At 48.3% G+C, this 23839-nt stretch overlaps 1 protein-coding gene across 3 annotated transcripts in view; it reads left to right on the top strand.

Moving 5' to 3' along the window:
• The window catches only part of LOC137339901 (STE20-like serine/threonine-protein kinase), a 148421-nt gene that overhangs the window by 107195 nt on the left and 17387 nt on the right, over positions 1 to 23839 (top strand). The window contains exons 13-16 of one of the 3 annotated variants that reach the window (XM_068001955.1): positions 12760 to 12831; positions 20335 to 20464; positions 21658 to 21782; positions 22129 to 22317. In XM_068001955.1, coding sequence (XP_067858056.1) covers positions 12760 to 12831; positions 20335 to 20464; positions 21658 to 21782; positions 22129 to 22317 — 516 coding nt within the window. Of the gene's footprint in view, positions 1 to 4898; positions 4992 to 12759; positions 12832 to 20334; positions 20465 to 21657; positions 21783 to 22128; positions 22318 to 23839 lie in introns of all 3 variants that reach the window. The other 2 variants (XM_068001954.1, XM_068001956.1) reach the window with 2 other exon arrangements.

The following is a 23839-nucleotide window of genomic DNA, read 5'->3' as shown; positions in this document are numbered from 1 at the left end:
CCGCACCAGGCTCCCATTCTCCACGCACCAGCCTCCCATTCTCCACGCACCAGGCTCCCATTCTCCACGCACCAGGCTCCCGTTCTCCCCGCACCAGGCTCCCGTTCTCCCCGCACCAGGCTCCCGTTCTCCCCGCACCAGGCTCCCGTTCTCCACGCACCAGGCTCCCGTTCTCCACGCTCCAGGCTCCCATTCTCCACGCACCAGGCTCCCATTCTCCACGCACCAGGCTCCCATTCTCCACGCTCCAGGCTCCCATTCTCCACGCACCAGGCTCCCATTCTCCACGCACCAGGCTCCCATTCTCCACGCACCAGCCTCCCATTCTCCACGCACCAGGCTCCCATTCTCCACGCACCAGGCTCCCATTCTCCACGCACCAGCCTCCCATTCTCCACGCACCAGGCTCCCATTCTCCACGCACCAGGCTCCCATTCTCCACGCACCAGGCTCCCATTCTCCACGCACCAGGCTCCCATTCTCCACGCACCAGGCTCCCATTCTCCACGCACCAGGCTCCCATTCTCCACGCACCAGGCTCCCATTCTCCACGCACCAGGCTCCCATTCTCCACGCACCAGGCTCCCATTCTCCACGCACCAGGCTCCCATTCTCCACGCACCAGGCTCCCATTCTCCACGCACCAGGCTCCCATTCTCCACGCACCAGGCTCCCATTCTCCACGCACCAGGCTCCCATTCTCCACGCACCAGGCTCCCATTCTCCACGCACCAGGCTCCCATTCTCCACGCACCAGGCTCCCATTCTCCACGCACCAGGCTCCCATTCTCCACGCACCAGGCTCCCATTCTCCACGCACCAGGCTCCCATTCTCCACGCACCAGGCTCCCATTCTCCACGCACCAGCCTCCCATTCTCCACGTACCAGCCTCCCGTTCTCCACGCACCAGGCTCCCATTCTCCACGTACCAGCCTCCCATTCTCCACGTACCAGCCTCCCGTTCTCCACGTACCAGCCTCCCGTTCTCCACGCACCAGGCTCCCGTTCTCCACGCACCAGGCTCCCGTTCTCCACGCACCAGGCTCCCATTCTCCCCGCACCAGGCTCCCATTCTCCACGCACCAGGCTCCCATTCTCCACGCGCCAGGCTCCCATTCTCCACGCGCCAGGCTCCCATTCTCCACGCTCCAGGCTCCCATTCTCCACGCACCAGGCTCCCATTCTCCACGCACCAGGCTCCCATTCTCCACGCTCCAGGCTCCCATTCTCCACGCACCAGCCTCCCGTTCTCCACGCACCAGGCTCCCGTTCTCCACGCACCAGGCTCCCGTTCTCCACGCACCAGGCTCCCACTCTGCCCTCCTCTCTGTCCATTGCTCGGAACTGGATTTAATTCAGTGTCCCCACTTCCTTTTCCTCTTCAGTGAGCAGGTGAAAATGAGCTGTGACTATTGAGGTCACAATGAGGGAATGCAAATAGCTCAGACCAGGAAAAATATGTGAGTCCTCCCCTCACATGTGCCATGCACCTCTGGTCACCCAGAGAGGGCATGGAGAGGGACATTGACTCTAACCTGTCCTTTATACTGAGGAAGTAAGAAGGTGCCACTGACATAAGAAATGTCTAACAGAGATGTTTTCCCTCCTGATTTTCCTCGTGTGGAACTGTGCCATTCTGGCTAGTGTCCTGTGTGCGAAGGTTGTCTGTATTTGAATAATGAAGACCCCACTGGGTAGGTAATCTTCGCGTCCTTCTGAAAGCAGGTGCTCTGATTCCTTTGGGCCAAGCTGTTTTTATCTCCACACTTCAGTGTCTCGTGTCTCCAGACAGACTGTTGTGGTTGGAAGCACTGATGGGTCCAAGAGCTGCAGTTTTTTCCACAGTGCCACTCCCTATTCAGCCACTAGGAGGCACAGCAGCCGGAGGGGTCCAATTCATCCACCACTGAAGGGTTTTGGAACGACGAAGCCTACTGCCTGGTAGCCATTTGAACACGCTGGGACATGGGCTGGGACTTGCATGTCACTGGGCTTGGGGGTTGACGAGGGGACTTTTTCAGGGACTGGTGACTGTTTGATTTACTGTGAAAAGGTTAAGATTCCTCAGACATGTCAGAATGGGGTGAGGATTTCAGTCCCAGTAGCCCCAGCCTTCCTGTTGATCACAGAATTGTTTCAAAGAACACTCCTTCTCTAGCCCTGTACTGCTGGTTGGAAACAGTTCTATTTCTGCAGGTCAAACTTGTATGGGTTGGGTCCCTGATATAATGAAGTTATGTTGCATTGTTTTGTTGTTCAGTGGAAGACTGGTACCAGAGGCAGGTATAGTATCTGTACTGCCCATGTCCATTGTAAGATTGGGTAGTACTGAGCATCAGAGTTTGATCTTCACAGCTGGTCACAGCAGCAGTGTGTGCCCAGTGTGTGCAGGAGGAGCGGCCCAGCTCTGGTACCAGGCCGTCACTGCTTTATTTTTGTTATTACTGTTAATGTTTTATAGATTGTATTTGTTGCTAATTTCACTTTAAATTATGTGCATTTTGCCGACTGGGGTCTCCCTGATGCGTGGTGTGGTGGTGGTGCTGGTGTGTCTGAGTGGCAGGTGGTGATTCCAGGTCTTTCTTCCACTGGAATTTCTTTCTCCAAGAACTGAGGCAGCCGAGTTGCTTGGTGTGATTATCAAAATAGAGGGATAGGCTCCTATAAAAGCAGTGTTCAGTGGGATTAAATTCTAACAAAAGAAAGTAAGAGATGACAATAGCATCATTTACATTGACAGCCGCTCCAAGTGTTGGAAAATTCCTGTTGTGTTGAAGAGCATGTCTGCTACTTCATACTTCTAGCATGTTTCAGTCTATTGTGCTGGGATCACTGGGGTGCGGGGAAGAGACGGGCAGAACCAGTGCCCTCCCTCTTGCCTCATATCGGCCTATCCTGGTGTGCTGCTAACGATGGTTGTGGAGAAGGTCCCAGCCCAATCTGTCCCACCTTCTCTGCTGAAAGAGAAGTAAAAGAGGGCAGGGCTGGGCAGGGGAACACACAAACCGACTTTGAAGGTTCAATGTGGAATGTAGCAGCTCTCTGCAGTCACCTGAGAGCCTCGGCCACACCAGATCATGCAAGTCCCAGCAGAATAATGGGATCTCCTACAACACCATAGATTGGATTGCCCTACATACTGAGGGTATTAGCTTGTAATCTTTTGAGGCATTCTCTTGCTGTGTGTTGTAAATTTTGCAGCCCTTGTACAGTTAACCAGGTTATCCACCAAGCAACTGCAGCATCTGCCTCAGGCTTATCCTGGAGCAGCCTCTTCATCTGCAGTGAGGAACAATTCTGCTTGTACAGCTGTTCCTGCACAAATCCTACTTCTTAACTTTGTAACTGGCTGTCTTCTTAGTTCTGCTAACCCCGGTGTAGTGTTCACCCTCCTACATTTAAGTAACTGAAGGCAGCAAGAGCTATCAGTCAGAAAGAGGCATCTAACTGCAAATAGGAAGGGTCTAGTCACCAAGTAGCTGTCGACATCTTCCTTTGACATTTATAGTTTTGACTTTTAACCCAATTTTATATCTTGCCCCTCCCATTAGCTTCTTCTTTGTCCCATGGCCATTGCTCTAAGGCAAGAGCTGGATCTGTTATTGGAACAATCCCTAGGTGTAGGTGTAGGACATTCACCTGAGGAAGGAGGAAGCCTCCGAAAGCTTGTGGATTTTAAAATAAAATTGTTGGACTATAACTTGGTGTTGTAAAATTGTTTACAATTGTCAACCCCAGTCCATCACCGGCATCTCCACATCATAGGTGTAGGAGGGCAGGTGTTGGAAATGGGAACCTGTGCTTTGTGCATTTTGCAGTAGAGCTTTGCCCGGTGTTGCTTGGTGGCTGATTGGCCTTGGGTAGTGAAAGAACTGAATACTAAGCTCGTTATACCCTGCAGCACCTTCACCAGTCAGTGGAGAAGCCCCATCGCCCTTTAGATTCACAACATTGTGTCAGGCCGGAGGACTTTCAGCCTCGAGCGTTTAATTCCAATCTACCCAGTCAGGTGTGGTTTTCACACAGTGGCCGGTTGAGTCGCTGCAGATTATAACATGCTGCTCTCTATAACTTTATAGTCTAAACACATCCTTTTAATATGTGAGTTCTGAGAGTTATATATTGTGCAAGTAATACCTATTTACTTCCAACATTAAAATATACTATTAGATAACCTGCTCTGTAACACATCATAGTGTCGGCCTTGGCTCAGTGGGTAGCACTCTCACCTCTGAGTCAGAAGGTCATGGGTTCAAGCCGCACTCCAGAGACTTGAGCACATAATCCAGGCTGAGGGAGTGCTGCATTGTTAGAGACGGCGTCTTTCAGCTAAGGCATTAAGTTGAGACCCCGTCTGGTCTAAGAGATCCCATGGCACCATTGGAAGAAGATCAGAGCGTTCTCTGGGTGTTCTGGCCAACATTTCTCCCTCAACCAACATCACTAAAATAGATTAACTCGTCATTAATCTTATTACTGTGTGGGATCTTACTCTGTGCAGAATGGCGACTGCATTTCCCTACAATACATTCAGTGCATTTCAGAGTAATTCATTGTATGTGAAGTGTTTTGAGATGTTCCAGATCTCTCTTTCTATAATTATCAGAGTTGATTTGTAAAGATGATTCCCCAGATGTAGCACATCTGCCAATAGCTTTTCAGAGCTCACATATTAAAAGTCTGCTAAACTGCAAGGCCTTTTTACTCACAGCCTTTACAAAGAATTCTGAAACTCTAGCACGTCATGGCTTGGGACTGTCGATGATGATACTAACCCATAACCCTGTACTAAACAACGGGGCTGGCCTGTTTGACCCAGCCTGGCCTGTGACCTTTACTGCTGATTGCTTCCTGTGTAAAAGGAATGTACTTGCCCCAACCCTCTGCATGCTTGTAGGTTAAAAATGAAGTGGATAAACTCCCCAGAGAGCAGAGAAAAGAGCAAATGAAACGAATCCGACAGGAGCTTTCGCAGTCCCTGCATGTTCAGGTAACTAGCAGCTGGCATTACTCATTAACTGTGCCACTTCCCTTACTGACAAGCACATCTGTCTGAACAGAAATATCCTCTGAAGCCAATATAAACTTTATAACCAGTCACTGTCCAGCATTATGTCACTGCATGTCTCACAGTTAAAATAATTTCTACAATACTTGGATGTAGATATATGCACCAGGTAGCTCTGTGGATAAGTGTATTCCTGGTCTGTGCTGAGTTACATGACCATGGCCAGGTTGATGGTAGGGATGGTACAATTGATCTCAGCCTTCTTGGCTTGGAAGAGGTGAAACCAGCCAGGGTTCCTGCTCCTGGTCACTATCCAGTGGCTCTGCATGAAGTGCATGTGTGTGGATACTGGATGAGGACAGGTGCAAGCTTGGTTGTGATGCCCTTGTGGTCGAATAGCCTGTTGCTAGTAACAGCTTACGCATGAAGAATAGCCACTTGTATGAGGTCCCAGAGGGTCCCGCACTTCCGTGGAAACCATACCTAATCACCTCCAGGATAGGAGGTGAGAACATTGTGTTGGGAATGGGGTGGAGGAGAAGAGCCAGATGTCTAAGGTAAATGCACTGAAATCAGTGTCTAACTGTACTGGGGCCACTTCAACAAAGACAGGACTTAAACCATCATGTGCTTTCAGTGAAACTGTCAGGGCACAGGGCAACAGCAGATCTCTGAGCTGACAAAATGACGAGGCGGGGGAGAAGCGGAGGGTCTCCTTCACTGCCCCCCGACTCTCCAAAGCTTCTTGTTTTATAGTTGGAAAGAGAATGACAAATTTAGTTCCACCCCGTGATTGAGTGTGTGGATGAGTCTGTGTGGCTGCAGGTTAGTTACATTATGTCAGCCAATAGTTTAACACATACGGCTGAGTTAGCCCATACTGTACAGAGTGTAAAGGGTGATTGTTACTTTGGGGTGCAACAAAGGAAAAGGATGTGTGCTTTGCTACAGAAAATGTTTATACTGCTGCAGATGTGGAGTTACGATCTTTCGACTAATCCAGAACCAGACCGATAGCGAGTGTGGCAATGGATGAATGATAGTAATGTGGTTTGAGGAGAACAACAACAATAAGTTCATTTATATAGCACCTTTAACGTAGTAAAACGTCCCAAGTTGCTTCACAGGAGCGTTATCAAACAAAATTTGACGCCGAGCCACATAAGGAGATATTAGGACAGGTGACCAAAAGCTTGGTCAAAGAGGCAGGTTTTAAGGAGCGTCTTCAAGGAGGAGAGAGAGGTGGAGAGGTTTAGGGAGGGAATTCCAGAGCTTAGGGCCCAGGCAGCTGAAGGCATGGCCGCCAATAGTGGAGCGATTAAAATCAGGGATGCGCAAGAGGCAAGAATTGGAGGAGCGCAGAGATCTCGGAGGGTTGTAGGGCTGGAGGAGGTTACAGAGATAGGGAGGGGCGAGGCCATGGAGGGATTTGAAAACAAGGATGAGAATTTTAAAATCAAGGCACACCCGGACCGGGAGCCAATGTAGGTCATCGAGCATAGAGGTGATGGGAGAACGGGACTTGGTGCGAGTTAGGATACGGGGCAGCAAAGTTTTGAATGTGCTCAAGTTTATGGAGGGTGGAAGATGGGAGGCCGGCCAGGAGAGCATTGTAATAGTCCAGTCTGGAGGTAACAAAGGCATGGATGAGGGTTTCAGCAGCAGATGAGCTGAGGCGGGGGCGGAGATGGGTGATGTTACGGAGGTGGAAGTAGGCAGTCTTGGTGATGGAACAGATATGTGGTCAGAAGCTCATCTCAGGGTCAAATAGGACGCCGAGGTTGCGAACGGTCTGGTTCAGCCTCAGACAGTGGCCAGGGAGAGGGATGGAGTCGGTGGCTGGGGAACGGAGTTTGCGGTGGACACCAAAGACAATGGCTTCGGTCTTCCCAATATTTAGTCGGAGGAAATTTTTGCTCATCCAGTACTGGATGTCGGACAAGCAATGTGATAAATGAGAGACGGTGGAGGGATCGAGGGAGCTGGTGATGAGGTAGAGCTGGGTGTCCTCAGCGTACATGTGGAACCTAACTTGTTTTCGGATGATGTCGCCGAGGGTCAGCATGTAGAGGAGGAATAGGAGGGGGCCAAGGATAGATCCTTGGGGGAATCCAGAGGTAACAGTGCGGGAGCGGGAAGAGAAGCCATTGCAGGAGATTCTCTGGCTGCGACTGGATGGATAAGAATGGAACCAGGCGAGTGCAGTCCCTCCCAGCTAGATGACGGAGGAGAGGCGTTGGAGGAGGATGGTGTGGTCACCCATGTCAAAGGCTGCAGACAGGTGGAGAAGGATGAGGAGGGATAGTTTACCATCGTCACAGTCACATAGGATGTCATTTGTGATTTTAAAAAGGGCCATTTCAGTACTGTGGAGGGACGGAAACCTGATTGGAGGGATTCAAACATGGAGTTGCGGGAAAGATGGGCATGGATTTGGGAGGCGACAACACGTTGAAGGACTTTGGAGAGGAAAGGGAGGGTGGAGATGGGGTAGTAGTTTTCAGGGACAGAGAGGTGGAGGGTGGGTTTTTTGAGGAGGAGGGAGATGATGGCAGATTTGAAGGGGAGGGGGGCAGTACCTGAGGAGAGGGAACCGTTAACAATATCAGCTAACATGGGGGCCAGGAAGGGAAGTTGGGTGCTCAGCAGTTTAATGGGAATAGGATCGAGGGAGTAGGAGGTAGGTCTTGTGGTCAAGATGAGTTCTGACAGGGCACGAGGGGAGATAGGAGAGAAACTAGAGAAAGATGCGAGTTCAGGGCTAGGGCAGGGGGGAACCGTAGGGGAAGTTTGTTTTGGTGGGCTAGGGGAAGGAGGTGAAGCAGCAGAGGCAGCTGAATGAATGCTCTCAATCTTAGTGGCAAAAAAGTCCACGAGCTCCTCGCAATTGTTGTTGGAGGTGAGGATGGAGTGGGCTGGGAGAGGGGTTTAAGAAGACGGTTTGTAGTGGGGAAGAGAAGCCGGGGGGGTTATCTTTGCATTCAAGGATGATCCTGGAATAGTGAGCAGTTTTGGCAGAGGAGAGTGGGACCCGATAGTGCTTTATATGATCCAGCCAGATCTGGTGATGAATGGCTAAACCAGTTGTCCACCATAAATGTTCAAGTCTCCGTCCCTTGGATTTAAGGGAGTGGAGATGAGGGCCATACCAGACGGAACGACCAGGGTGGGAGAGAGTAATGGTTGTAATGGGGACAAGGGCATCAAAGGTGGAGGTGAGGGTGTGATTGAGCAGATTGGTAGCTGCAGAAATGTAGTGGTGAATGGAGGGCCAAAGGAGAGACAGTCAATGTAGCCACTTGGTACACATTAAATTTACTGCCTAACAAGAGCTTTATGCCCCATGATAAATCTACCTAACTGAGAAGCGGATTTGTGTAGCATTCTCTGTTTGCTATTTTAACATATTTATGAATCTGTTTGCTCTAAATGGTTCAGTAAATGTGCTAAAACAGCACGCAGGAATTTATCTGAGAGTGATTTGAGCCTTTCTGGGGACAGGGCAGGGAAGTTTCCCCTATGGCTTAATGGCAACAGTGGCAGAGAAAACTAGTGGGAAACTTTTTCTTCCATTTCTGTGCCACTCTGTTTTCCACCCAACAACAGGTGAAATTAGTAAGTAGATTTGTTTGCTGTAGCTTGTTAATACCGTGTTAGTGAGCTTTCACTGAAACATATGGCAGGTTTCCACTGAGGATATTAAAATAACCAGCAGTAAGTTCAGAGATTGATTACACACAAAAATCACCTACTTTGGTTCTAACAAAGATCCACAAACCAGCCTTTCAAAGTCCATGTGAGTGAAGCAGGCTGTATGAATGTGTCATAGAGTCATAGAGTTATACAGCACGGATAGAGGCCCTTCGGCCCATCGTGTCCGCGCCGGCCATCAGCCCTGTCTACTCTAATCCCATATTCCAGCATTTGGTCCGTAGCCTTGTATGCTATGGCATTTCAAGTGCTCATCCAAATGCTTCTTGAATGTTGTGAGGGTTCCTGCCTCCACAACCCTTTCAGACAGTGAGTTCCAGACTCCAACCACCCTCTGGGTGAAAAAGTTCTTTCTCAAATCCCCTCTAAACCTCCCGCCTTTTACCTTGAATCTATGTCCCCTTGTTATAGAACCCTCAACGAAGGGAAAAAGCTCCTTAGTATCCATCCTATCTGTGCCCCTCATAATTTTGTACACCTCAATCATGTCCCCCCTCAGCCTCCTCTGCTCCAAGGAAAACAAACCCAATCTTCCCAGTCTCTCTTCATAGCTGAAGCGCTCCAGCCCTGGTAACATCCTGGTGAATCTCCTCTGCACCCTCTCCAAAGCGATCACATCCTTCCTGTAGTGTGGCGACCAGAACTGCACACAGTACTCCAGCTGTGGCCTAACCAGTGTTTTATACAGCTCCATCATAACCTCCTTGCTCTTATATTCTATGCCTCGGCTAATAAGAACATAAGAACATAAGAAATTGGAGCAGGAGTAGGCCAATCGGCCCCTCGAGCCTGCTCCGCCATTCAATAAGATCATGGCTGATCTGATCCCAACCACAAATCTAAAGAACACAAGAAGTCGGAGCAGGACCCGGCCATGCTCCGACTTCTTGTGTTCTTTAAAGGCAAGTATCCCATATGCCTTCTTTACCACCTTATCTACCTGTTCCGCCGCCTTCAGGGATCTGTGAACTTGCACACCAAGATCCCTCTGACCCTCTGTCTTGCCTAGGGTCCTCCCATTCATTGTGTATTCCCTTGCCTTGTTAGTCCCTCCATGTTTAATTTCCTCCATCTTCCTGTAACATGGCTGATAAAACAACTTGAGAGGCACAGAATGAGCACCATTTCAGATATGTTCTGATTGGTCAGGTCTTTTCCAGTGAAGCAAACTAAATCCAATGGAACAATCTTTCTCAGTGGAAGCGGAGGGATTTGCGTTTCTATTCAAAAATGGATTCTTGTAATCACGGCACACATGGGGCTAAAATTGGTTACTGCTAGCTCTTTCTGCAAGCTACAGAGAATATATGTTATGTCTGGTATGTCAAAGTCATGATATGTGGACCAATTGCTGCCTTTGGCCTTGTATGGGGATTTATCTCATGCATCATTCAATGGGTCAAGCAATTCCATTCAATTACAAGCATCCTTTAGGCCTTGATTACAGTACACTTCTGTTTGGTAGCTGTTTTTGTGTGGGCAAATGCTGTTTGAATCCTGTGAATGTAGTTTTAATGTTCTCTGCTTTGCAGTATCTTCAAAGGAATTGCTGTATTTTGGACAGTTTTGCACAAAGACAGCAATCGGTCTGAAGCCAGCAGTGGTGCAAGGCTAGTCAGAGCATTCCATGGTAGGGCGTAGGCACGTAGAGTCGGAGCACTCCATGGTAGGGCGTAGGCATATAGGAGTCGGAGCACTACATGGTAGGGCGTAGGCATATAGGAGTCGGAGCATTCCATGGTAGGGCATAGGCACGTAGAGTCGGAGCACTCCATGGTAGGGCATAGGGAGATAAGAGTCAGAGCACTCCATGGTATGGCGTAGGCATATAGGAGTCGGAGCACTCCATGGTAGGGCGTAGGCATATAGGAATCGGAGCACTCCATGGTAGGGCGTAGGGAGATAAGAGTCAGAGCACTCCATGGTAGGGCATAGGCACGTAGTCGGAGCACTCCATGGTAGGGCGTAGGGAGATAAGAGTCAGAGCACTCCATGGTAGGGCATAGGGAGATAAGAGTCAGAGCACTCCATGGTAGGGCATAGGCATATAGGAGTCGGAGCACTCCATGGTAGGGCGTAGGCATATAGGAGTCGGAGCACTCCATGGTAGGGCGTAGGCATATAGGAGTCGGAGCACTCCATGGTAGGGCGTAGGGAGATAAGAGTCAGAGCACTCCATGGTAGGGCATAGGCACGTAGTCGGAGCACTCCATGGTAGGGCGTAGGCACGTAGTCGGAGCACTCTATGGTAGGGCGTAGGGAGATAAGAATCAGAGCACTCCATGGTAGGGCATAGGCACGTAGTCGGAGCACTCCATGGTAGGGCGTAGGGAGATAAGAGTCAGAGCACTCCATGGTAGGGCGTAGGCACCTGGAACTAAAGGACCCGTGTCTCATGAGTCAGTTTTATGTTGAGAGTTGGCACAGGGAAGTGTCTTTATGTTTTGATTCCAAGAATAGTGATGTCTGTATTTCCCGTAAACCTACTGTTTGTGTTCAGTACTATCATTTGCTTGTTTAGTGTTCAAAAAATTTGTTTACTTTTCTTCCACTTACTGAAGGTCACGTGACAGTACGAGATATATTCCAGTACGTCAGAGTACAGTGATGATGATGGAAGGGAAACGGTGGGGGAGGGTGGATGGGGAACGCGGAGGGGGAACGGGGAGAGGGTGGAGGGGGAACGGGTGGAGGGGGGAACGGGGAGGGGGTGGAGGGGGAAACGGGGAGAGGGTGGAGGGGGAAACGGGGAGAGGGTGGAGGGGGAAACGGGGAGAGGGTGGAGGGGGAAACGGGGAGAGGGTGGAGGGGGAAACGGGGAGAGGGTGGAGGGGGAAACGGGGAGAGGGTGGAGGGGGAAACGGGGAGAGGGTGGAGGGGGAAACGGGGAGAGGGTGGAGGGGGAAACGGGGAGAGGGTGGAGGGGGAACGGGGAGAGGGTGCAGGGGAACGGTGAGATGGTGGAAGGGGAACGGGGGAGAGGGTGGAGGGGGAACGGGGGAGAGGGTGGAGGGGGAACGGTGAGGGGGAACGGGTGAGAGGGTGGAGGGGGAACGGGGGAGAGGGTGGAGGGGGAACGGGGGAGAGGGTGGAGGGGGAACGGGGGAGAGGGTGGAGGGGGAACGGGGGAGTGGGTGGAGGGGGAACGGGGGAGTGGGTGGAGGGGGAACGTGGAGAGGGTGGAGGGGGAACGTGGAGAGGGTGGAGGGGGAACGGGGAGAGGGTGGAGGGGGAACAGGGGGATGGTTTAAAGGGGAACGGGGAGAGGATGGAAGGTGGATGGGGTGCGCTAGTGTGACCTGTTCCTGTGTACAATAGTAATGGAGTTAGAGCCTGAGGATCTGGGCAGTAAGGTCTCACGGTGAGGCCTCTGGAGCCTATTACACATTTAACATTGTTAATACCTGTGTTAAAATGGCAGAGAAAGGACTGTCGTACCAATGTGTTAAGCATTCACCCACTAATATCACTAGATTTCTATTTCAGTACAGATCTTTTTGTTCTCACTCGCTATTGGATAAAACTCCTCTGCACTTTAGAAGTTAATTGAGCGACAATCACACTTCGGGTCGTTCGCTGACTGCCTGATAAACAAGGTTCACTGTGCATAACCAGCCTGCCGCACTGTGCCCCTAATGCTGCTCATGTCTGTTTCTTGGTACCCATGATCTGCTGGAAGCTGTCTGACCTTTCCTCTGTGGCTGTGAGCGACCTTTTCTCCTTCTATCTGTACAAAAGGAAATGTAGGAGATACACAGCAGGTCCATCAAAATCTGCAAAGAGAAAAGACGGGTTAAGGATTTGGGTGAGACCCTTTATCTAAACCGTAACCTGCCTTATCTGGCAGTCACAGTTTTATCTTCTTGACTCACCCTCTGTAATAATGCTGTGTGATCCTCTACCCTACTGTGCTTGCTGCTCAGTGCTTCTGCCCACCTGCACCCAGCAGTCTGGATGGATTGGATGATCTTGTTGTGCATGTGTGCTGCCTCCTTGTCCATTTGCTGACGTGGGAAGTCCATTGTATTCTAATCCACAGGGTGTCGCCCAGGTTATGATACAGTCTTTTCAGTTATCTTCCTGCACCCTGTTCAACGCACAGCTTCAGGATGTAAGTCCCTTTACCCTTTTGTGTGATTTCTGGGTTGTCGTGTGTTTTCTGTTCTGTCCGTGTGCTGTGGGCAGTGTTGCATGTTTTGGGATCCAGCATTTGACTAGTCCAAGGCTGGTGACTGTCATTTGGTTGAACTTGATTGTTCCTTTTGGAAATCCTGAATCTAAATCAGGAGAGAGGGGAGCAGGTTAGAGACTATCATTGCACCTCTGGGACAAGGATTCAAATGCAGCCTAGACAGTGTGATGAAGGTCTCCTCTGGTCTGGGCACTGGATGGTGCAGTGGGTCAGACATTGTCCTTTCACTTCTGGGACCTGGCTTTTGGGAAATGAGTTTGGACCAGTCTTACCTTCATTCCTGTTGGATACAAATCCAGAACAGCACAGATCTGGCCACAATTCAGCACAAATTATCATTAAATTTGCAACGACATGTTGCAATCTGCAGTAGAATGATACCAGCGATTAGAACTATAGAAAGGTTACAGCATGGAAGGAGGCCATTTGGCCCATTGAGTCCATGCTGGCTCTATGAAAGAGCAATCCAGCTAGTCCCACTCCCCAGCCCTTTCCCTGTAGCCCTGCAAATTTTTTCCTTTCAAGTATTTATCCAGTTCCCTTTTGAAAGCCACGATCCTCTTTAACTACTACGTCTGGATCATCCCTTTCCTTTGTGAATACGGAGACAAAATATTCATTTAAAACCCTACCCACATCCTCTGCTTCTACATACAAGTTACCTTTATCATCCCTGATAGACCCCTCATTTTCCTTAGCTATCCTCTTGTTCTTAATGTACTGATAAAACATCTTTGGGTTTTCTTAAATCTTACTAGCTAATATTTTTTCATGCCCTCTCTTTGCTGCCCTTATTTCCTTTTTTACGTCATCCTTATACTTTCTATACTCCTCTAGGCTTTCTGTAGAATATAGTTTTCTGTGACAGTCATAAGCTTTCTTTTTCTGATTTATCTTGCCCCGTATACTTCTAGACAATCAGGGGGCTCTAAATTTGGCAGTGCCACCCTTTTTCTTTGAAGGGACATGTCTGCATTGTACCCATAGAATTTCACTTTTTAGTGCCTCCCACTGGCTTGGCACTGATTTCTCCTCAAGTAGTTGTGTCCAGTCCACTTCTGCCAAATCACCTCTTAGTTCTGTAAAATTTGCCTTCCCCCAATTTAAAATGTTTACTCCTGATTTAACTCTGTCCTTTTCCATAATAATGCTAAAACTAACTGAATTGTGGTCACTACCCCCAATATGGTCACCCACTGTCACTTCACCCACTTGCCCATCTTCATTTCCCAGGACTAAATCTAGAATTGCATCCCCGCTTTTTCAGCTTGTCACATACTGGCTAAAAAAGTTCTCCTGGACACTGATCAAGAATTTTGCGTCCTCTGTGCCCCTCACACTGTTTGAATCCCAGTTGATGTTAGGGTAGTTGAAGTCCCCTACTATTATTGCACTCAGAAATTTGCCTACTTATTTGTTCTTCTATCTCCCTTTCACTATTCGGGGATCTATAGTACACTCCTAGTAGTATGACTGCCCCTTTTTTATTTCTTAGCTCAACCCATATGGCCCCGTATCTAAGGAGGATTGGAATATTATGGTCAGTACCTCCGCAATTTCCACCCTTACTTCCCTCAGCAAATTCCCCTCGCAACCTAGGATGCATACCATCCAGACTGGGTGACTTATCTACTTTAAGTACAGATAGCCTTTCTAGTACCTCCTCTTTATCAATTTTTAGCCCATCCAGTATCTCAACTACATCGTCCTTTACTGAGACTCTGGCAGCATCTTCTTCCTTGGTAAAGACAGATGCAAAGTACTCATTTAGTACCTCGGCCATGCCCTCTGCCTCCATGAGTAGATCTCCTTTATGATCACTGACCGGCCCCACCCCTCCTTTTTACTACCGGTTTACAGCTTGCATGCCTATAGAAGACTTTTGGATTCCCTTTTATATTTGCCGCCAGTCTATTCTCATACTCTCTCTTTGCCCCTCTTATTTCCTTTTTCACTCTGATTCTCACTTGTGTTATCAACCTGACATCTGTCATATGCCCCTTTTTTCTGCTTCATCTTACTCTCTATCTCTTTTGTCATCCAGGGAGCTGTGGCTTTAGTTGCCCTACCTTTCTCCCACATGGGAATGTACCTAGACTGTACCTGAAGTATCTCCTCCTTAAAGGCCGCCTATTTTTCAGTTACAGTTTTGCCTGCCAATCTTTGATTCCAATTTATCCGGGCCAGATCTGTTCTCATCCCACTGAAATTGGCCCTCCTCCAATTGAGTATTTTTACTTTAGAGAGGTCCATGACCTTTTCCATAGCTATTCGAAACCTTATGATACTATGATCACTGTTCCCTAAATGTTCTCCCACTGACACTTGCTCCTCTTGGCCCGCCTCATTCTCCAGAACCAAATCCAGCAATGCCTCCTTCCTCATTGGGCCAGAAACTTACTGGTCAAGAAATTTCTCCTGAACACACTTCAAAAATTCCTCCCCCTCTTTGCCCCTTATATTATTACTATCCCAGTCTATATTAGGATAGTTGAAGTCCCCCGTTATCACTACTCTATGACCTTTGCATCTCTCTGCAATTTCCCTGCAAATTTGCTCCTCTATATCCTTCCTACTAGTTGGTGGCCTATAGAATACACCCAGTAGTGTAATGGCACCTGTATTGTTTCTTAACTCTAACCAAATAGATTCTGTCCCTGATCCCTCTGGAACATCCTCTCTCTCCAGCACTGCAATATAATCCTTAATCAATATTGCGACCCCACCCCCCTCCTTTCTTCCCTTCCCTATCTCTCCTGAACACCTTGTATCCAGGAATATTTAGCACCCAATCCTGCCCTTTTTTGGGTTAAAGGGTTAAATTATAAAAACAGGTTGCAGAAGCTTGGCTTTTATTCCCATGAGTTTAGAAGGTTGAGGGGTGACCTAATCGAGGTATTTAAAATGATTAAGGGATAATACAGAGAAACTGTTCCCTCTGGTGGGGGATCCTGAACAAGGGGACATAATCTTAAAATTGGAACTAGGCCGTTCAGGAGCGAAATCAGAAAGCACTTTTTCACATAAAGGACAGTGGAAATCTAGAACTTTCTCCCCCGAAAGACTGTGTATTCTGAGGGACAATTGAAATTTTCAAGACTGAGATTGATAGATTTTTGTGGGTAAGGGCATCAAGGGATATGGAACAAAGGCAGGTATATGGAACTGAGGTACAGATCAGCCATGATCTGAATGAATGGCGGAATAGACTCGAGAGGCTGCTATGTTCAGTGCCTTTAATATAACAAACGACCCAAGGCACTTCACAAATGGAAATAAGTAGGTAAACAGATGCTGAGTAGCAGGACTTTAAAAAGCTGTCTGAAAGTTTTGCTCTCATTTGGGACAGGCAGTGTTCTAGGACCCAGTCCTTTCAACTCTCAGCTGAGGTTTGAAGTTCTGCTTTTCACTAACTCAAGCCACATGTCTATCTGTCAGTTTGCTGCGAAGTGTTGTGTCCCAGTCTATTTCCCTGCAGACACAAGCACATTTTCATTCCAGTTAGCACAATAAAGCACAGGGTAGGAATGAGAAGAGGCACTGAGCCTGTGCGACTCATGCTGATGTTTGGACCATGAATATTCCTGGCCTGCATCCCTCACCTCCCTGTTGGATATGGAATCTGTCTCTCAACCAACTGATGATCACTCAGTGAAGCACTGAGAGAAATTCGGGGTTTGCTGCTAACTGCAGCCCGTTGGTGCCTCTCACTCAGGTGGTGACAGGAGGAAGAAGGATCCCTTTGTGGATTGAGATGCTATGGAAGATCGCAACGCACTCCGTGAAGCTGAACCGGAAGGTTTTTTCTGAACCCAGTCCTGTTTCTGACCCCGGCCAGCGTGTCAACTGCAGCTGCCCAGTGAGTTGCTCAGCAGGTATCTGGAGTATGCTCAAACCCACCCGAGGAGGGTAACTGCTAAACTGGTGGAGTGACCAAGCCCACCATGCAAGAAGTACAGCAGTGCAGACCCACGTCACTATCCCTCCCTGCAATCAATCCTCAAGGTCAGCTCTAATCCCTGCTGCTCAATAAAGCTCACTCACTGTCACAACACACAAAGAGAATAAATGTAATACCAAAAAGAAATTCAGGAGAGCTTTACAAAGCTATTGAAAGAGATGTAGCCGGTCTTGCTGAGGTGTTCAAACACCTTTAATCCTTGATGTGTGGGATCTAATTCAATAGCGGCTGCCTTTTGAAGCTTAGTCATGATCATTGTGTGACGGGCTTGTTCTATGGGCCTCTGTGCAGCCTGGTGGATGGGAGGGGCTGCTGCTTTGTTCCAATCTCAAGAAGCAAGTTTAGGAGCTCAGCTCATAGCCCAGTAAAAGCAGAATCTATGAAATTACAAAGACAACAAGGATCTCATCTAAGGATTTAGGAAAATGAGTTAAGCCCACGAAGCCCGCCCCTCCACTGAACCTGTACAATGCACTCATCATTGACCCTACCCCCACCCATTTAATCTCATGTGGAAAGGTTCTGCAGAGCTTCTTCCCCACCCTAAGCCCCATTAAGTTTCATTATTGTTAAATGGGGTTTGATCCCAGGTTGGTTGCTGATGGGGTAATGGGATGTTTGCAGCTGATCAATGAGTCCTCATTCGACAGCCAAGCAGTCAGCATTCACTTTGAAAACAAAGTCTGCCTGATTGGTTGTTGCTGTGTCCATCTGTCTCTTCCACTATTGTTCAAGTGGGAGAGTAATTCAGTATTTATTTGGTTTCCGGTGTTAGCAGCTCCATTTATTGTTCCTGTAAACGAAAACCCACGTCACAAGCACTCCATTGAGGGGAACAGAATGATGAATTGTACATGGTGCTCGGTAGATTCAGTTAAGAAAGAGACGTTAACAAGTCCTAAAGAAATGATCTTTATTACTAGAACTAGAATTGTGATATAAGTCTAGAAATGAGTGTGTGTGAATGTTGATGATGAGTTGGATGAGCATTCGCAACTATTATTGCATGCACTGACTACAGGCTTTAATTATTGAATAATTCTTGGAGAAAGAAATCAAAATGAAATTCAAGGTATGTACAGATCAAGAAATGTGCGATTCTTCTGGTTATACAGAGGTTGGGTGAGGAGCACCATAAGAAGTATTGCAGAAATCCCCCCTCCCCCTTCATGGTTTCAATGTCACCTTTGGGCAGCAGCAGGAACAGTGGGAAAGTAAGCATACAGGTAAATCCTGTCCCAGGAGAACAGGAATCTGTCTAGAACCAGGACACCAGGATCTGTGTTCTGAGTCAGAACAGTATCGATTGCAAGGTGCTCATTCGAGCTGAATGGATTGATTTGGACTCATCCCCATTCGTCGAGAGTCATGGCGATCTTCTTATCAGGGGTTCAGTGGGATCTACCACGTTCTCTGTAGCTGCAGATGTTGGGCACCCAGTGTAATGTTGAATCAGTATTCTATAGCCTGGGCATTTAGGTGAGCTGGGTGCCTACTGAGTAAAACTGCTGACCCAGCTTTGTCAGTGTGTGGCCCCTCTCTGTGCGCCTGTTGGCCCTCTTTGCCTGTTGGCCCTGCGACCCCTCTTTGTGTGCTCGATGGCCCTGCGACCCCTCTCTGTGCACCCGACGACCCATTGACCCCTCTCTGTGCACCCGACGACCCATTGACCCCTCTTTGTGCACCCGATGATCCTGCAACCCCTCTCTGTTCTCCTGATGACCCTATGACCTTGCTTAGTGTTCTTGGTGTCACTGTTCTCTGAATATTGCTCATTTTTATTTTTATAGGATTTTACCACTTTCAGCCCCCAAACCCTTGTAGGTATTTTAAACGCCTCAGCATCCATTGTACATGCAGGCTTCATTGAGGTGTAAAAGTAGGGCTGCAATTTATGCATCAGTTTGATAAGTTGTTACTGGCAGATGTCTGACTTGTAACTTGGTATAAGTTCTGGATCGTACAGCAATCAGAGAGTTTTAATTAGCTGTAGTTAATATGTAACATTGCTCCTTAATATCTCTTGCTTTTGTTAGAAACAGTTGAGAGTATAATTGAAACCAGGCTCTGTTTTGTTGTGATGTTTATTGTAAAATAGAGGTAATATACATTGAAGATTTAAATGGATAATTTGACAGTGTTTTGGGTGATTAACTGTGTATAAATAAATGGACTCTCATTCCAGACCCGGCCACACTGCACCATCCTGTACATTGCTGTGGGCTCTCTCAGGCAGCAATGGCCAATCTCCAGACCCGGCCACACTGCACCATTCTGTACAGTGCTGTGGGCTCTCTCAGGCAGCAATGCCCAATCTCCAGACCCTGCCACACTGCACCATCCTGTACAGTGCTGGGTGCTCCCTCAGGCAACAATGCCCAATCTCCAGACCCTGCCACACTGCACCATCCTGTACAGTGCTGGGTGCTCCCTCAGGCAACAATGCCCAATCTCCAGACCCTGCCACACTGCACCATCCTGTACAGTGCTGTGGGCTCTCTCAGGCAGCAATGCCCAATCTCCAGACACTGCCACACTGCACCATCCTGTACAGTGCTGGGTGCTCCCTCAGGCAACAATGCCCAATCTCCAGACCCTGCCACACTGCACCATCCTGTACAGTGCTGGGTGCTCCCTCAGGCAACAATGCCCAATCTCCAGATGCTGCTCAGTTTGAATCCCGTGGAGGGTATTTTCCTCCCATTTGCTAGTGTCAGTGCTGTGTCACCATGTAGAAGAACTTCAAATGCTCACATGGACACACTGAGCATTGGCCAGGCTCTGTAAGGGAGGCCAGTTGTGTCAGTCTTTATCCTGCCCCCGTGTGTACATTATCACCCAGAGTGTAAAGACGGATGATCCTGCTACTGTACAACACATCACTCCCCATCTTTGGCCCAATGGCAGGAGGCAGGGTATGAACAGGACGAGCTTTGCCACTGGGCTTTCAGGATAGCACAACAGTGGATGTGTGATATCTGTCCACTTAAATCATGAAAAACACCCAGCAGGACAGTTTCAGATGTTTGTCCAGGGTTGGGTCTGGAGAGAGCATCTTTTGCCGTACAACACTCTCACTGCTGGTGGGAGCAATCTGAGGGGATGAATTAATAATATCTCACAAAAAATGTGCCCAACAACATTAAAGTATGTTGTGTTAAGTCAGATTTTCTGCCTTAGTACCACTAAATAAGCCCAGTAAAGTTATTGGTGTGAGTGCCACTACAGTTTGTAAGCTTACTGAGGGGTTACTGCCTTATTGATCCTTCAGTGGACTAGGATAGAGTTAATTAACCAGCTAACTATTCATAACCCAGTGATAGCTTTTGTTAGTCACCCAAACCTTTGTTTTGCTATCTTTTTCTCGTGTATTGTGACTCTTGTGCCTGTGTATTCCACATGGCTTGTTTGTGACTTGTATTCATTCCCTCTCTGTGCACCTCACGATGGTTCCTCATTAGGAGCAGGAGTTCCTGCAGAAGCAGCAGCAGGAGCTGGATGGAGCGCTGAAGAAAATTATCCATCAGCACAAACTGGAGCTTGCTAACATCGAGCGGGAGTGTCTGAACAACAAGCAGCAGCTGATGCGAGGTGAGACCTAACACTGGGAGGGGGTGGGAGGGCAAGTGTGAGATTGGGAAGCAGTGGGGGAGCGGGGGTGTACCTGCAGGCAGGTTGTGCAGCAAAGTTTTCTGAAATGGAACATTATATTTTAATAAGAGCTTCTTCAATTTCTATTGTAACTGTCCACTTGATGACATACGGTTGAGTGACACAATTTAGTAATGTGGCAGTGGAGACACGGTCAAGGAGGTACAATCAGGTGATACAATTGTGACGGGTTAGAGGGGACGGGTTTGAGGGGGCGGTTTAAGTGACGGGTTTGAGGGGGCGGTTTAAGTGACGGGTTTGAGGGGGCGGTTTAAGTGACGGGTTTGAGGGGGCGGTTTAAGTGACGGGTTAGAGGGGGCGGTTTAAGTGACGGGTAAGAGGGGGCGGTTTAAGTGACGGGTTTGAGGGGGCGGTTTAAGTGACGGGTTTGAGGGGGCGGTTTAAGTGACGGGTTTGAGGGGGCGGTTTAAGCGACGGGTTAGAGGGGGCGGTTTAAGTGACGGGTAAGAGGGGGCGGTTTAAGTGACGGGTTTGAGGGGGCGGTTTAAGTGACGGGTTTGAGGGGGCGGTTTAAGTGACGGGTTTGAGGGGGCGGTTTAAGTGACGGGTTTGAGGGGGCGGTTTAAGTGACGGGTTAGAGGGCGCGGTTTAAGTGACGGGTTAGAGGGGGCGGTTTAAGTGACGGGTTAGAGGGGGCGGTTTAAGTGACGGGTTAGAGGGGGCGGTTTAAGTGACGGGTTAGAGGGGGCGGTTTAAGTGACGGGTTAGAGGGGGCGGTTTAAGTGACGGGTTAGAGGGGACGGTTTAAGTGACGGGTTAGAGGGGACGGTTTAAGTGACTGGTTAGAGGGGACGGCTTAAGTGACGGGTTAGAGGGGACGGCTTAAGTGACGGATTAGAGTGACGGTTTAAGTGACGGGTTAGAGGGGACGGTTTAAGTGACGGGTTAGAGTGACGGTTTAATTGACGGGTTTGAGGGGACGGCTTAAGTGATGGGTTTGAGAGAACGGTTAGAGTGACGGGTTTGAAGGGACGGTTTAGAGTGACGGGTTTGAAGGGACGGTTTAGAGTGACGAGTATGAGGGGACGGGTTTGAAGGGACGGGTGAGAGTGACGGGTGAGAGTGACGCGGTTGAGGGACGTTTTACTGGATTTTTGCCTCTTGTTTTTCAGCCAGGGAAGCAGCAATCTGGGAACTGGAGGAGCGCCACCTACAGGAAAAGCACCAGCTTCTGAAGCAGCAGCTGAAAGACCAGTACTTCATGCAGAGGCACCAGCTCCTAAAAAGGCACGAGAAGGTCAGCCTGCAATCTGTCATTCACTGTTTCTATAACTATAACTTGCCTGCATATTCAACCAAACGTTGCACAGGCTGTCAGCTGCCCAAATAAGTGTCCCAAACTCCTGTAGCTCTATATTTCCCCATCGCTTTCCCCCCTCCTTTTCCTTTATGCCCTGCCCCAGCCCTTTCCGCCACCTTGTTCTTCCCCCTTCACCCCCAGTCTTCTTCCTCTTTGCCTCCTTGTTGAGCTGTCCTGTATTTGCCCTAAGAGGTTGTCTCAAAGCATTTCACACAACGAGTTTTTTTTTGCAGTGCAGTGACTTGTTTTGTAGGCCAATAGCCTGAACCTTCTTTGTAAACAGGAAATGGAGCAGATGCAGCGATATAACCAGCGTCTTATCGAAGATCTGAAGAATCGACAAGCCCAGGAGAGAGCCAGGTTACCCAAAATCCAGCGCAGTGAAGCCAAGACCCGCATGGCCATGTTCAAAAAGAGTCTGCGAATTGGCTCCTCGAGTTCACCAGAGCAGGACCGAGAGAAGATTAAACAGGTGAGCGGCGGGCTGCTCTACAATCTGTGTTTCCCAGCTCCTCTGATCTGCCATTTTGGAGCAGGCAGCTCTCAGTAATTAGGAATGAGACACAAAATCTCAGGGATCAGGAACTGCGAGAACTTTTAAGGAAGTTGGCCAAAAGTGTGGTCAAAGAGAGAGGTAATGAGGAAGCTTTTGAAGAGACAGCAAGGGGGAGGAGTTTGAGAAGAGAATTCAAGTGCACAGTGGAATAAGGGCTAAAGTATTAGCACCAATAATAAAGCAGAAGGAGGGAGATACAAAGTAGACCAGAATTGGGATGGAGAGGGTGGCAGAGGCAGAGAGCATGAGGTCAAAGATTTGCAAATGACCACAGGGTATTTGAAACAGTGCACTGGAGGTGGAGCCAGTGCCAATTGGCAAGGACAGCGTGATAGAACAGGACTTGGTGTTGGATAGGATGTGGGTGGAGTTCTGGATGAGATGGAATTGGTGCGGAGTGGGTCTCAGTTAACAGGCCGGACTGTGGGTGCGAGTGGTTTGCTTTGACATCATCGTAACCAATCCACAAGCAGGAATAAAATACAGTGACTCACTAATCCCTCGAACTGATGGTCATTAATATTCTTTTGGTTTTTAATGTTAGAAACAGAATACATTAGGTCAGTTGTGATGACTCTTGACAGAAATAGATCCATCTGATTTCAAGTTGTAACATTTCTATATTAGATCTTTTCAATTGAATTTTTAGCTTGGCTGAGTATGGTAAATTTAAACTGGATTTTGTTAACTGCTTTCTGTAAGTGGTTTATTTATCTTTTTGTGTGAAAGTGTGCAAATACAGGGTTCTGCCTGAAGTCACTAAAGGATGAATTGTAACAAAAATTTCCTGGTTGTGAAAATTTGGATACCGCAGTAATTTTTGATCTATAGCAAACCAAATTATGGATCCGTTGTAGGACAGTGGTTAATTTATGTGTAACTTCCAGTCAGATCAATGTCAAAGAATACAAGCATATATATGTAGTTACTGACTCCAATTGTTGAGCCATCGAAAATAAGACTGGTTTTACGAAAGCTGGTCGGATGCACACTGTTAGCATTAGCGGTTTTTCGGATCGCACAGACACTGGGCATGAGATTTTATTTACATGGAACAACAAAAACTTGCATTTAAATGGCCTTTAATGTAAAAAAAAAAGTGCTTCATAGAGGTGCAATCCAAAAAATGAAAGGTTGACTACAAGCTTGGTCAAAGAGGAGTGTCTTCAATGAGGAGAGGGAGATGGAAATGCAGAAGAGTTTATGGAAGGAATTCCAGAGCATGGGGCATGGGTGACTGAAGGCACGGCTACAGATGGTGGTGTGAAGAAAGGGAGGATGCACAGGAGGCTCGAATCAGCGGAATGGAGCGTTTGTGGGGGGGAGGGCTATAGGGCTGGAGGAGGTTACAGAGATAGGGAGGGACGAGGCCGTGGAGGGATTTAAACACAAGGATGAGAACTTTAAATTTGAAGTGTTGGGGGACTGGGAAACAATG

The sequence above is a fragment of the Heptranchias perlo genome, chromosome 21, assembly GCF_035084215.1.
Source record: "Heptranchias perlo isolate sHepPer1 chromosome 21, sHepPer1.hap1, whole genome shotgun sequence".
NCBI classification, from domain to species: Eukaryota; Metazoa; Chordata; class Chondrichthyes; order Hexanchiformes; family Hexanchidae; genus Heptranchias; species Heptranchias perlo.
This window is presented reverse-complemented; position numbering and strand designations above follow the sequence as displayed.